At 39.7% G+C, this 15,828-nt stretch overlaps 1 protein-coding gene across 1 annotated transcript; it reads right to left on the reverse strand.

The window, feature by feature from the left end:
- LOC8057983 (60S ribosomal protein L10a) lies at window positions 11,144-14,863 on the reverse strand. The gene is made up of 6 exons (XM_002445639.2): window positions 14,707-14,863; window positions 14,543-14,571; window positions 12,601-12,820; window positions 12,147-12,312; window positions 11,535-11,740; window positions 11,144-11,400 (listed from the first exon to the last, which is right to left on the reverse strand). The coding sequence occupies exons 2-6, from the start codon at window positions 14,545-14,547 to the stop codon at window positions 11,347-11,349; spliced, it is 651 nt and encodes a 216-aa protein (XP_002445684.1). The 5' UTR covers window positions 14,548-14,571; window positions 14,707-14,863; the 3' UTR covers window positions 11,144-11,346.

The raw sequence follows: 15,828 nt of genomic DNA on the forward strand, positions 1-15,828 counted from the left end.
TAACTCTATAAAAATGGGGAAATATCAAAAACTAGAAAATTCTGGAAACATGATGATTGGTATATAAATGGGCTATGACAAAAACATGAGATGCAATCGACATGAATATGACATATATTAATGTAAAATGCATTTATGCTATGCACTTTGTAATGGTTGTGTGTTGTTTTTTTAGAAAGTTTTCAAAATACAATAAGACATCAATTATAATGATTTGTGTTTTTTCTATATTTTTGGATATATTTTTATTTTCCTAGAAGTAAATCTATTTTTGGAAGCTGCTAAATATACGAGCGAGTTTTTTTTTTTTTTGAAATTGTTGCATTTAAATTTATGCCTAGGTTCGAAAAAACGCTTCTTTGTTTCAGGGTTAAGACGCTTCCTTCTAGAACAAAGCAATGTGAAACATGGTCTATGGTAGATATATCCACGAGTGGTGTCAAAGAGAGCACGAGCAAATGAGGCCATTTAATCCTAAAAGAAGCCAGACTAGTAGAGATGTACCCCATCCATCCCAAATCATAAAGTCATTCCAACTATCTTAGAGAGTCAAATCATCTCAAGTTTGTTCAAAATTATAGAGATAATTACAAGGATTTATGACATTTTGTATTATAAAAATATAACTAATAAAAAATCTAATAATACTATAAATGTTATTATTTTATTATATAAATTTGATCAGACTTGAAATGCTTTGACGACTCTTGAGAAAGTTATATGACTTAGGGATCCTTTGGATTACATGATTTTTGAAGGAAAAATATTGGGGTGTACTGTTTAGTGAAGGAAAGTTTCCTATCCTATGGTTTGGAAGCACTACTATTCCATAGGATTTCCTATGCTATGTGTAGATTCCATAGGATTTGTAACATCCACTCATACCTCTTGGAAAAATTCATATGCACCAAATATGAGGAGTTGAATGCTGATGCTAGTAACCAATGGTCAATTATGGCTTGTTCTACCCAAACCCAAAGAGAGCAAACACATGCATTTGGTGTTATTTTTATTCAATCTTGATATTTCTGCAAAATGAATCATCACTTCTATGTTTTACATCCTTTGTTTTGCACATGCAGCCCTATATTATTTATATATTTTTTCTATTCCTATATTTTTTAAATCCTACCTTCGAAAGGAGCCCTTAGAATTTGGAACGAGGAGGTATATAGAAGGCGGTGCATTATTGACATTGACACCACTCCACGCGTTGGTGATTACGGTGTTTGGATTCCTATGGCTAAACTTTAGTCCATGTCATAACGGATATTTAGACACTAACTAGGTGTATTAAATTAAAAATAGACTAATTACATAAATGAAAACTAATTCACAAGACGAGTCTATTAAGTACAAATAATTCGTGATTAGCCCATATGATGCTACAACAAACATGTGCTAATCATGACTTAATTAGACTTAGGCCTTGTTTAGATCCAAAAACTTTTTGGATTTTGATACTGTAGCATTTTCGTTTTTATTTGACAAACATTATCCAATCATGGAGCAACTAGGCTTAAAAGATTTGTCTCGTGATTTACAAGTAAACTGTGCAATTAGTTATCTTTTTTATCTACATTTAATATTCCATGCATTTGCCGCAAGATTCGATGTGATGGGGAATCTTGTAAAGTTTTGGGTTTTTGGGTGTATCTAAACAAGGCCTTAATAGATTCATCTCATGAATTAGTCTTGGTTTGCGTAATTAGTTTTATAATTAGCTCACATTTACTTCTCTCAATTGTTATCTAAACATCCGAGTAAAGTTTAGGCCTTGTTTAGTTCACCTCAAAAACCAAAAACTTTTCAAGATTTTCCATCACATCGAATCTTGCGGCATATGCATGGAGCATAAAATATAGATAAAAACAAAAACTAATTGCACAGTTTATTTGTAAATCGTGAGACGGATCTTTTAAGCCTAGTTACTATATGATTAGACAATGTTTGTCAAATAAAAACAAAGTGCTACAGTGTCGAAATTCAAAAAAAATTGGATGTAAACAAGGCCTTAGCACTTGCTAGGAAGGAAAGTGCTTGCCTGGCAGTATGTTGATCGTAAATTAGGTGATGGTCAGACACTGAGAAAACAGGTACTCGTAATTCTAGAACCGAGAACCACGCGTGATTGGCAAAGGCAGCCGGCGCAGGCACGCTAGCTGGGAACGCCGAATATGCGGCTTGCTTGTTGGGACGACCGGTGGCCGCCGCACCTTTGATCCATCTGCATATCTCATCAGGCATCTCGATCGATCGGCACAGTATATTCGGCCTATCGTCATCCATCTGACATTTTGACTATCTCATCCCACATGTAATGTCTGCGATTGTCATCGAGTATTCCAAATTAATAATCCTGTCATTCGGCGACAATCGGGCCGGGTGATTATTATTATGCACGTAGTCGATCGATCTAATATATGATAGAATTACGAGAGAACAAGGCATCTGTTGTGGAGATATACATATATATAGCTAATATATATAACTTCATCGCCATGTCCGCCATGCGTCGTTGTCATCATCATCCTCCTCCTCCTCCTTGATTACTCTTGCTCCACTTACTCGTGCTAGCAAGCTCGTACATGATTGATGAGCTACAGTTGCTGTGTGTAGTAGTAGTAGTTTTAGAGTTATCATGGAGCTGTTCGCTGATCTGGAAAATAAATTATTGTTGACTGATTTATTGTAAGAGAAAAACACTGTTCGCTGATAGAAAAAAGTACGGCTGAAAAGAAAAGAGAACAGGCTTTCACAAATTATTAGTAGTTCTCAATCATATAGCCAGCGGAAAAAGACACACAAGACACTAGTATAATACTAGAATATACGCAATTATTATATATACTATGTATGTATGTATGTATGTATGTACGGAGCTTGCATTGATGCAGTGGTGTTGGTTGGCGAGGCTCGGCAGCCGCGGCGCTGTCGTCGTCGTGTACATGTAGGTCCTCAACTCCTCATTTAGTCATGTGTTCCATGCGCGGCGCGCGCATCTCATCTCCTTGTTCTTTGTTATTGTTTGCAGCATCGTAATTAACATTTCTTCCTTCATCCGTCAATCACCCACCACACACGCATCATCCGTCCGTCATCTTCTCCTCCTCGCTGGCTGATGAGATGATGATGACATCTATATATCCAAGAATATGCATGCCGCATAATGTGTGTATCGACAAGATCACCATTTTTTGGACGCATAATAATATACTCTCATGCACGTGGGTGTGGATCGGCGTATGAGATTATTGTCGGTCGATTCCTGGTAAATTTTAGTCACATTAATTCATGCATGGAGGGCCTCCCATAGTCCCAGCTATAATGGACGATACACGTACTGGATTACTGTATCGATCACTGCATCATTATTCTTTTTCTTGATCCCAGTGTTCGTGACTTCGCTGTTTGGTTTTGTTTGGTGAAGTTTACCGTGTGCCACATCGAATATTTAGACACGTGTATGAAGTACTAAATATAGACTATTTACGAAACTAAAAACACAACTAGAGAGAAATTTATGAGACGAATCTTTTAAGCCTAATTAGCTCATGACTGAACAATAATTTTTAAATAAGATAAAAATACTATAATATCCGTTAAACTTTAACACCCCCTAACCAAGCACCCTCAAAGAGTGCCTTTCACGGTGTCATCATCAGAGAAATAGTCATCACGAGGCATGTTGGATTATTTGAACTACTTGAAATAGTGTTATTTTTTATAATGTGTTATTTTTTATAATGGTCAGAAAAGCATTGGACTTTGGAAAAGAAACTTCAAAGATGAACTTTACATTGTGTGTACCAAAGCCAAAGCAACAAGCAGAAGCACCTTAACCAGTTTATGGAGAGATAGTTTTACTTAGTTATTTCCTTGTTTTTGCTTTGGGCCTAGTTGCCTTGTACTTGCTCTTTGTACACAACATTCTCTTGGGCATCTTGATCCTTTCAGAACGTATCCCATGTTCTAGTTTCTAATTTTTGTGAAGGAAACAAGGAACTGAAACATACAATGTATCAACTTTTTTTTTTGAAGGAAACGAGGAACTGAAACGTTTCGGATTCAAGCAGCTGAACACTATTTGGAGCTATTTCTAGTGAATCACATGAGAGACGGATCCGATTCTAACATCCAAACACAATGCAGTGCAAGCAGTTACTTACAATCTTACAGGCCTAATCTGTATGTATTCATCTCAATCTATATGTGTTGAAGTGGATTTGAATGAAATTCTACTCCAATCCACTTCAATACATGTGAATTGAAGTGGATACACATGCACCTAAATAAGACCTTAAAAGGAACCATATATCTCGTCCCATCTTGGATGATTCCTCCATGCAAACAAGCACAAAAGATAGCAACCGATCAATACTTCCTACGAGCATCAATCTGTTCTAACTTATGCAGTGCATTGACCAATGACCAACACCAACAGAGATGAAAGAACAGATGAGCTGAATATGCAGGCGCCCAACTACGGGTCACCGCTAGTGGTGAGCAGGAAAGTTGCTGGGGCATTTAAGCTGTATGTGACATGCCTATTATCATCGCTCATAGTGTTGTTTGGTCGTGCCTGTCTGAAAAAAGAAGGAATAGAGAGAAAAGACAATCATTGCACACAACATTGGCGAAATGGACCCAAATGTGCTGGATAAAAGACAATAATGACATCTTCAATATAATTACGATGAAGGTCAAAGATTGAAAATAGGGATGTGCATATGCATGTAGGAATGTGTTAGATTTAATGTGGACTTGTCCAATATTTTAATTAATTAGATCGAATAAAATCCTAAAATCTAGATTAAATATTGCGTGCATTATATGATTTAGTCCTATATGGGATTATAGTTGAATGTTAACTTGATTTATATGTGTGGATTGTGTTTGCCTACATTGATATTGAGAAGTTGAGAAAAGATGAAGGCGTGCCACACGCACGCAACTGTCATTGCCGAGCTGAGCCCGACTCGATGTGGTATTATAGTTGGTTTTGCCACTCAAGCCGGTTAATGACACGAGTTGGAAGTTTTAGGAGTTTCCGCTTATAAGGACAGCTGCTCATGATAACAGAAGTCGTGAGCATCTCTTCTCTATCTCTTGCAGCAGCAGCAGCAACAACAACAACAACAACAACAACAACAACAACAACAACAACAACAACAACAACACCACCACCACCACCACCAACAACAACAACAACAACAACAACACTACAAAAAAAAAAGAGAAAGAAGGGTCAGATACGGTGAAATGGACAACATATAGGGCACCGAAACATGTGATTTCGCGAATCGAGCCGTCATCAAGAGAGGAGGCGGCCATGGCAAGCATACCTGCTTAGGGTTTGGCCCGAGGCGAGCGACGGAGCGAGGCGAAAAGGGAATTGAAACGGCGGCGCCGGGTGTTTATATATGAGCGGGGAGCGGTGTCGAAGCAAAACCCTAGAACGAGCTCCCGATGGATGACGCGTGTTAATCTTGGAACCGTCGGATGTGCGGATTCGGACGTTTTGGGCCATTGGGCCTCTTCCAGATGTATGTGGGCCATATTTGTGGCTTTGCCACTGATCAGGGCTTCCAATAGTGACATAAGGAAAATGTGTTATAGTCGAATTTTCCTCATATAGAACTTTAAAATCAAACATTTTAACCTCTAAACTTTCAAGACTATTCAAATTACCTCCTGTGTTGAAGTGGATTTGAACGTGGTTTCATTCTATTTTTCTTAATAAAATCCAATAAACGTTTTTAAAAAAATATAGACTTGGCTCTACAAAAATGGGGGAGGGGGTATCCAAAAAATCTAGTAAATTCTAACATCATTATGATTGATATATAAAGAGGCTTTAAAAACTTTATATGACAAAAATATAAGATGTAATTAGCATGAATGCAACATATTTTAATGTTGAATGCATGTATGCTTTGCACTTGCGATGGTTTTGTCTTATGTTTCTTGTTGTGGAAAGTTTCAAAAATGCATTTATACATCGGTTACAATGATTTGGGAATTTTCCGTATTTTTAGATTTATATATTTCTGTTTTCCTAGAGCTAAAATCTATTTCTTGGAAGATGCTACATATATGAGTTCTAAATATTTTATTAGAATTTGTTGTATACTAATTTATACCTATAATTTTTATCGGAATTTTTAGAAACTTAAGGACATTTTTCCATGTTTAAATATAGGGTTTGTAAAAACACAACAACAAATGTGCGTGATCCTGATAGGTAAAATAGGAAAAGAAGCGTAAACAAAATACAATGACTGATGTAAGTTATTGTTTGATTTGATTAGCTGGATGCAGCAAATTCATTTTATATATAGAGAGGTGTGAGTTTCCCTATGGATTTCGATCATGTCCGGCTGCTTTACCATGTCTAAGTCCTTGTTTTTTAAACTTCGATTAATAACATGTTGTTTACATATATAATATAAATAATATAATAAAAAAGACAGCATTTTGCTTCCACATTTATGGAGAGAAAGAGCGATTTTGGGTCGTGGAAAATATCTGAGTTCCGAACTGGAGTTTGCAGAAAAGATAAAAAGAACTTGATTCTTTTTTTGCTAAACCAACACTTTTAAGAATCAGACTACGTATTATCGCTAGACATGTTGTTTTACATACCTCAGTACATATAGTTGTAGATTAGAATTCCTATTCAAGTTATTTATGATCAGAGTTCTATTAGAATTAGGATTTCTAACTACGTAAGTTACCTCATCTATACCTATATATATATATATATATATATATATATATATATAGAGGCAAAATTTCAGCCTCTTTTTTGGTTGGATTTTTTTTCGTCTGGCCAGATTCTTATATGCACTCGCGTTCCATCGCTGCCAGCGCACTTGTTGCCTCACGCCCGCTCCCGTCCCTGGCTCATCCCCCAGCCGGCGGAGCCTAGGCGAGGATGGGAACAGCGCGCTCGCTCAGGCAGGCGGGCCATCGACGCTTGCCCCGGCGGCGGCCCATCCTGCTGCGCTCGAGGAGGCCCAGGCGGTGCATCTTAAGGAGGACGCTGTCAGAAACGCGGAGGCGCGCAATGACGAGCAGATCCTCGAGAACAGCGTTGTAGTGCGCCGTGTCGATCTCGGCGGCGGCGGCGGCGGAGCCCCATGGCACGGCAACAGTAAGGAAGATCAAGGTGCTACAACGGCAACGACGTCCAGCTTTGTTGGTCGTGGCAGCAACAGCAAGACGGCAGCCCAATCACCTTGGTCACGGCGACAACTTTGTTTCTTCCCCAATCACCTACACTTAATTTGTTTGCCAATCTCTTGCTATAGAGTTCTTCCTAATCGTTAGAAGATGTTTCCGTTTCTTCCCCAATCATCTGCTGCTATATAATTTCATAGTGTGTGGCCAGAATATGCAAAGCTTTTGACTCCTGGATAAATAGATAGATAAACTGGTCAGAATATGGATTGCAATGACCTGCTGAATAAGTTCAATTGCTAATTTCCCTATAACTAAGTGCATTTTTGTTTGCTCAAACCGTGCTGCAAGAAAAAATATGGGACCTACATTCTATTATCAATAAGTACTCTCTGTTATGAACCTAACATCAGAAATCATGAATTGCTGCTGTCATTTGATAATTTTCAGTTTACCAAACCAAGTACTACCTTGTTTTTCAGATTCTGAAAATAGAGAGCATGCATGTGTAACGGTTGTGTCAACTTACTTTGAATTATGTATCCACTATGTGGTTTCTATTAGGCATGATAGGCATTCAAGAATCTAATAGGTTTCTGTTAGGCATGAAAATTAGACAAACTGCTAAAGTGTTTTAGAGAAGTAGAGCAGTCTTGAATTGTTCCTACTGAAAGCACTATGACTTTGATGTTGCTTGGTAGTGTTCATTTTCATATAACTAGGCAACTGAATTAGCAGTATGTAACTTATGTGCATCATTTTGAAACTTAATGGCTTTGTGAACTATTTTTTGTAGGGATAAAGATTATGTGCCCATAAACTGTTTCATGTGGTGTTCATATGCTGAACTGGATGTAAACCTTGACAAAGTGGTGTTCATATTGTGGTCACTAAATTGAGATGATTATCAACTGTTATGCTTCACCTGAACTGTACACTGTGTCTATAACAAATCGATGAATGGACGACACCTACTCACGATCTTAAGATGTTCACGTTGCTGGCCCTAGAGCTGGAGGAATTTACGGTCTCCAATCAGCCATATTTGAAGGTTTATTCTGGTGGAGACCTGTCGTGTGTGGCGAACCTCAAGATTGGCCCGTGGTCACACATGCATGGCTACTCTGATTACGATGACATGAACACTAAGCTTTTACCTCATTCAGCGTTGCAGGTTCACCCGATGTGCCTTGTTGAGCGTCTTGAAATTCCACAGGTACGTGTATACATGCATGATAACATATGTCATGATAGTGGCCTACAAACTCGTCGCAAACTAATAAAACACTACAAGGGACGAACCAAATGTAAACCAGCCCGGCCATATAAATCTCAGTTTGATTGTCCTTTAGAGAGGGCGGTCAGGTTCTTTGATGCCTCATCTGTCACATACTCATATTTGAACCATTGATCCACCCATAAGAAATAAAGATTTCTACTGCTAAATTGTGATGTAATTTTGATTAGAAATTTTATTAAAAGCTAGATTAGCTAAAGGTTCAACTGATAAAATCCACCCATAAGAAATAAAGATTTCTACTGCTAAATTGTGGATGTAATTTTGATTAGAAATTTTATTAAAAGCTGGATTAGCTAAAGGTTCAACTGATAAAAAATATGAATTGAAATATTAAGTAGGTTTTTGTCTAATCCAATTTAAATAAATGTATATCTGGAATCTCCTGATAAGGACTAGCATGTGAAAAATCTAGAGAGGTCTTCTGTCATAATCACCAGAGGACAGATCAATCCTTGACATGTTTGCATAACTCCTTGTCGACATTAATCATAGATCAAATACGTATATTTGTGGGTCCTAAAAGATCACAAAACTCGATATTTTAACTAAAGGAACACATGAATAGTATAAAAATTAATTAAAGTTATTGTTTATTGCATCTAAATATTTATGCGCTTTGCAATAGGAGAAAAATCCATCAAAAATATATTTTAATTTGATAGAGGCTTAGTATTGTCATATTGTCGCTGACATTAACTTATATTATGGATGTCATGGTCATAACAAAATAAATTATAGCCTTCAAGTTTTATGGAGTGAAACATAAATAATATATATATCGGTCCTATCGTCGTTTTTATGAACATGTTAGTTTTTTTTCTCCCGTCGCAACGCACGGGCATGTTTTGCTAGTATCATATAAAATAGGAATAGCTCTAGGCTGATACAAAATAGGAGGGATCTAGAATAGATATAGATATGATGAAAAAGAATAAAGCTGACCGGTTAAACTCCAATCCGGAGCATCTAATATGTAAACTGATGGCCTCAAGCGGAGAGCCCGCTCCTCGCCGGCTTGCCTCTCCTCTGTTGAGACAGTGGTTGTTTGTGGCGTAGTTGAGGAGAGAAGATGAGGTCGAGGAGGTAACGCTGAGGGAGGTGAAGGCAGCACGTCTTGTGCTCGCGCCGAGCTTGGCCCGTGTGAAGCGAGAGAGGATTCTATGATGCAGCATCTTAGATGCTTTAATCACCCGTGCGAGCCGGCCTCCTAAGAGCAACTCCAGCAGTGGCACCTAAATCAGGGCCTCTACTTTTGATTTGGGTGCTGCCTCCTATTTTTATTGGCTCATATTTTTGATTCTACTCCAACAACGCCCCCCAAATTGAGGCCCTCAAACCTATTTCGCCAGACAATGACAAATGGGACCTGTTTGTCATTGTCTCTTCTTCCTTTGTACATGGAGCTCGCCGGAGATGGATTCGACTGGAGCTTGTGCTCGAGCTTGAGGGGCGTCGCGTCCGCACGGCGGAGTAGGGTCTCGCACGGCAGGGGGCAGCGCAACCACACGGCAAGGGGCGTCGCGCCCGCGCGGCGGAGCAGGGCTCCAGCAGTGGGGCAGCGCGATTGCGGGCGAGGGACAGTGCGCCCGTGCCGTGGAGCACGAGCTCACACGTCGGGGGGCGCCTACACCGAGGGAGAAGAGCTCGCGCCGAGGAGGGAGTGGCGCACAGGGAGCCCACGCGGCGGAGAGCGGCAGGGTCGCCGGTGATGTCGTGGGGAAGAGAGCTCACCAGCCGAGGAAGGTGGGCCGCCGCGCCAGACGTGAGGCGGATAGCCGCGCTCATCGGATGGGAGGGAGACGCGCCCGAGCAGAGAAGACCGTACGACGCGGGGCTGAACGAGCAGATGGGGGCCGGTTTGTTGGGCCAACAGGAATTGGGGCTGCAGAGAGGATTTGGGGTCCCAACTAAATATATTGGAGCTGCAGGGAGGATTTGGGGTCCCAACTAAATATGAAGTCTTGAGTAGAGATCCTGCTGGAGTATGATTTTTGACCTGAGCATCCATATTTAGCTATTAAAGCTTAAATAGGGACTCTGCTGGAGTTGCTCTAACTGCGTCTAGTCAAAGAAGGCAGGTTGCAGTTGCAACCGGCACGGTGGCCCGAGTGGGCCAGCGAAACAAACGCACCCTAAAAAGTCAAGAGCATGCGCCTTGTTCATTTAGGTTTATAAACCGAATATGTCAGCGATTGATTCAGCAGTGTTTTTCTTTTAAAAAAAAATTCTTAAAAAATCAGCTAAAAATACTTTCTGCCATGGCTATCAGCTCTTTAAAAATGTTTGGAAAAAAACATATCTTTAATTTTCTTTTTACAATGCATGAACACAACGTTATGCAGCCAAGGACATTTAACTATCGCTACTAAGGTCTTATTATTTAGATGCACCCAAGGTTCAAAAAATTTATAAAATTTACCATCACATCGAATCAATAAATATAGATAAAAAATAACTAACTATAACTTGTGAGACGAATCTTGTAAGCCTAATTAGTTTATAGTTAATCAATAATTGTCAAATACAAGCGAAAGTGCTATAATATCAAACTTCAAAAACTTATGTATGCATGGATATTTATGAATGCATTAATTATTAGAAATGGTGATCAATCTCCCCGAGGGCGGAGCAGCCATGGTGGAAACTCATGCTACCATGAAATTAGAAAAGAAATGAGTTATAAGACGCATGTTATATTGAGCCTCAAGCAATATATATAGAGAGAGAATACAAAGGCTTTAGTACCACTCCAATATCCTGCCAACCAAACATACTCTAACAAGAGTTTTAGTTCAAGACAACCTCGGTTCAAAATCCTAGCATCATAATTCATAAACAGCAGACTTCACAAAGATCGAGCAGGCTTAGAACACCCTGTATGGTTTCCCCATGGTGCTCTTGACGTAAAGGCATCTCACCTGCATAAGCATATATCACAACATGTTATAACCAAGTCCTTCAGATTATATTCTAAAAAATGTTCGTTAGATGTAAAACAAAACAGGTACAATTATTAAGGTAAAGATGCAACAGTGACTAGAGCATCACTCACATTCTGCCAGTTCTTCTTCAGGAGGGACACAAGGAAGTTCACACTCATTTGGATGTTCTGCTGGATCTGCTTCTCCTCCATGGACAAGTTACCGACGGCGACACCCATGCAGAGGACCTTCTTCAGCTGAAACTTGACAGTAGCCTTCGTCTCATTCACCTTGGATTCCAGGGACTCCTGGTGAGTAACAAGCGTAGGGAACTTGCCTGCAGTAGTGATATCAACATGATTCAATCAGAAGGGCAGGAAATGCAGACCATATCTAGCAAAAGCTCTCAGATGCATAGCTCCCAGAGTTTGAAAATGTCAAATAGCAACACTAATAAAACATTTTAATATTAACACATTGCTTTGAGAATGTCAAAAAGAAACAGTAATAAAACATTTTAATATTAACACAATGACAGGACATTGGCTTTCAACAAGTACTAAGTAATTAAGTCATTATCAATCTTTGCAGGTAAGACTAACATATAGGAGGAACGCTAATGCATACCATAAACGAATGAAAACAGAAAAATCATGCAAAACTACGCACAGAAATATGAAACAGCACTGCATGTTACAAGCTTAGAATGCAAATAACAATTATGTCAGAAATGGACTACTTGCCTGCCTTGTTAAGACCAGGACCAAGGAGACGGGGAATCTGCTTGATGATGGCCTCTGATGCCAAAAACGCATGGTACTTCTTGGCAAGCTTCTTAACAAGCTTCTTGTTCTTGTTCATTTTCTTGAGGGACTCAACATCCATGTAGTCAAGTCCCATCTTCTCAGCCTGGAAATGAAGTAAAATGGTTTATGTCAGGAAGAGTTGATCCAAGGGCAATTATACTATCTGAGCACTCACTCAAACTTCCGTACAGTTGAGCAGGATTTGTACATACAGATTTTAATGCAAATGAAATCAAGCGCAAGATTGGACTGAGTCATACATGCCAGGCGAAATTGAGTAATTCAAAACATTGGCGTTTTTTCTGTTCAACAAACTACTAGTGTACTACTGTAAGCATGTTCAATATATAAATAAGTAGATTTTCAAGCACACCAGCAACTGCCTGCTTACCTCCTCAACGTGCTGGGCATCACCAAGCATGCACACCTTCATCTTTGGACGAGGGATGTGGGGCAACTTAACAGAGCCACTGAAACGCTTGTCCTTCTGTGGATCATAATTCTTCAGACCAATCTGAAGCTCAACAGTCTCGGTGAACTTCCTATTCTTCTCCTTGGCATCCCCAACAATCTGAGAGATGGCATCCTTGAGAACCTCGGACTGCAACTTACTGCATTAATATCAGTGCACAGAATTTATTAGACAAAGATAATCTATCTGGTTGGGAACAATACTAGGGAGAATTGTAGAAGGCAAAAACTGCAGAATAATCAATCATAATAAGCAAACTAAGTGAATCTATATCATGTGTTGAGACAACAACCTGAATCTATCTCACATCCATTTTCATTATGTAAATTGTGAACGAACTAACTGGAGCCAACACCCAAAGAATCAGATTGGACTTAGGCCTGCTAACGGGGTCTAACCTCAACCCAACCCATAGCCTATGAGTCAACTGGTCTAGACAACAACCTGAATCTATCTCAAATCCATTTTCATTATGTGAATGAACTAACAGCTGGACCCGACTTTCAAAGAATCAGATTGGAATAGGACTGCTAATGGGGTCTAACCCCACCCCAACCCACAGCCAATGAGTCAACCTGTTATGTCCAACCCTACCCAAAAATCTAAATCAAGCACCCACCCCAACCTGCTCCGCAACACCCACCCGCCATTTAACCCATGGAGCATGCTAACTGATGCTCTCTGGTTGCTGAAAGATCCATCCCCAGGCTGTTCTAAATCATGGAGAAAACTAATCCAGATGAACAAAAATATAAATTTCCAAGCAAGGCATCCAAAATCCATCCTCTGATAACACACAGCAGCGATTTTAGATGGTAGGATACAAATTTTTACTTTCACACAGTTTATTGAAAAAATTTGTTTCTTCAGAAAACAAGAGAAACTGTCACAGAAAAGCCAAACTGGATGGCCATTAGCAACGGCCAGCCAGCATTAAATCCTGCATTTATCTTGTTGTAGAAAAGAGCTCGAGAGCTGTGGTGGAAACCATGTGATCACATCCATATCACAGTCACACCTCATTTCCAAATCAATCACTATTCCAGGAAAAAAAGAGCAATGCAGCAGAAAAAAAAGAACCGCTGCAGAGATAGGTTAGACAAATCGCTGATGAAAGGGCACAGGATGAGGGCTTGATGGCAGTACTCCTCGCCTTCCATGCAAGCTGCCAGCGGCAGCGTATGGGAGGAGACGACTGACAAGAACATCCTCTCCTGCACAGAGGCGTGCTCCTCCTACCGCCCTCCTCTACAGTGTAGTGGCCCTCCAGCAGAGGACTGCCCACACTAGGCTCCGTGGGGGGCTGGTGCCACACCAGTAATGCCACAGCTCAGCCTCGCCGCCGCCCACTTGAGCAGCAACACGGCCCCACCCCTGGCTCCCCACAGACACAGTAGGGGCTGACAAAACCCACTTACTGACCCGCCCCAACTCGCGTTTCTTGTAAACCCAACCCGTCCCGATCCACGACATAGTAAAACAAGTTTCCACTCATTTACCCACAGCACATATTAGAACCCATACCAAAAAAAGGGTTAATGCCGCCCCGTTAGCAGGTCTAGATTGGAAAGACCACGGCTACATCAAGCATAATAAACTAATCAAAGCATGATACAAGGGGGCTCCTAGATTTCTTATCATCCTTAATATAGCTTATGATAATCAAATGAAACACAACTCAAATACCTAAGGCATTGATCTCCTAAAGGCAAGATTGAAGATCCCCTGTAGGACCAAATCCTACCATGGCAATCGACGAGACAACTACATATCACTCAAATCCTACACGAAATCGGCATTTCTACCGTACGAACCGATGCACGACACAGCAGATGCAACGAGAAGGGGAAATCAGTAGTACCTCATGGCTGCAACCGTTCACTCGACTCCCTGTAGAAGGAACAACAAAAAAACAGAGAGGGGTCAGATACGGTGAAACGGACAACAGATAGGGCACCGAAACATGCGACTTCGCGAATCGAGCCGTCAGCAAGAGAGGAGGCTGCCATGGCACTGGAAGCATACCTGCTAGGGTTTGGCCCGAGGCGAGCGACGGAGCGAGAGGGAAGGGACGGCGGCGCCGGGTGTTTATATACGAGCGGGGAGCGGTGTCGAAGCAAAACCCTAGAACGAGCTCCCGATGGATGACGCGTGTTAATCTTGAGACCGCCAGATGCGGGTACGGACGTTATGGCCATTGGGCCTCTTCAGGATATATGTGGGCTATGTTTGTGGCTTCGTCACTGTTCATGGGCTTCAATTGCGATCACGTAAGGAAAAACTATTTAAGGCCTTGTTTACTTTTAAAAAAAAAAATCAAGATTTCTCGTCACATCAAATCTTAAGACATATGCGTGGAGTATTAAATATAGATGAAAATAAAAATTAATTACACAGTTTGCCTGTAAATTGTGAGATTAATCTTTTGAGTTTAATTAGTCCATAATTGAATAATATTTGTCAAATAAAAACGAAAGTGCTACACTACTCAAAAACACAAAATTTGGGAACTGAACAAGGCCTAAGCTATTTCTGCTAAAAAACTCTTAACCTATCGTTGGCTCAAAAAAACTCTTAAGCTATCGTCATAGTTGGATTTTCTTTCTAGAACTTTAAAATTTTTATAGGCATTTCATATCCTCTAAACTCCCAATACCATTCAAATTACCTCTTGCCATGGATTGAAGTGGTTTTGAATGTGGTTTCATCCATTATTAATAAAAATCCAGTAAATACTTGATTATTTTTTAAACCATAAACATTGTCTTAAAAATTCTAAAAACATCTAAGAAAATCCTAGATATATATTGGATGTAAAAAAATCCAAATAAAATATTTATACATTGTCAAAATATCTCTAGAAATTTTTAATTTAACTCTATAAAAATGGGGAAATATCAAAAACTAGAAAATTCTGGAAACATGATGATTGGTATATAAATGGGCTATGACAAAAACATGAGATGCAATCGACATGAATATGACATATATTAATGTAAAATGCATTTATGCTATGCACTTTGTAATGGTTGTGTGTTGTTTTTTTAGAAAGTTTTCAAAATACAATAAGACATCAATTATAATGATTTGTGTTTTTTCTATATTTTTGGATATATTTTTATTTTCCTAGAAGTAAATCTATTTTTG

Source organism: Sorghum bicolor, chromosome 7, assembly GCF_000003195.3.
Source record: "Sorghum bicolor cultivar BTx623 chromosome 7, Sorghum_bicolor_NCBIv3, whole genome shotgun sequence".
Taxonomy (NCBI): Eukaryota; Viridiplantae; Streptophyta; class Magnoliopsida; order Poales; family Poaceae; genus Sorghum; species Sorghum bicolor.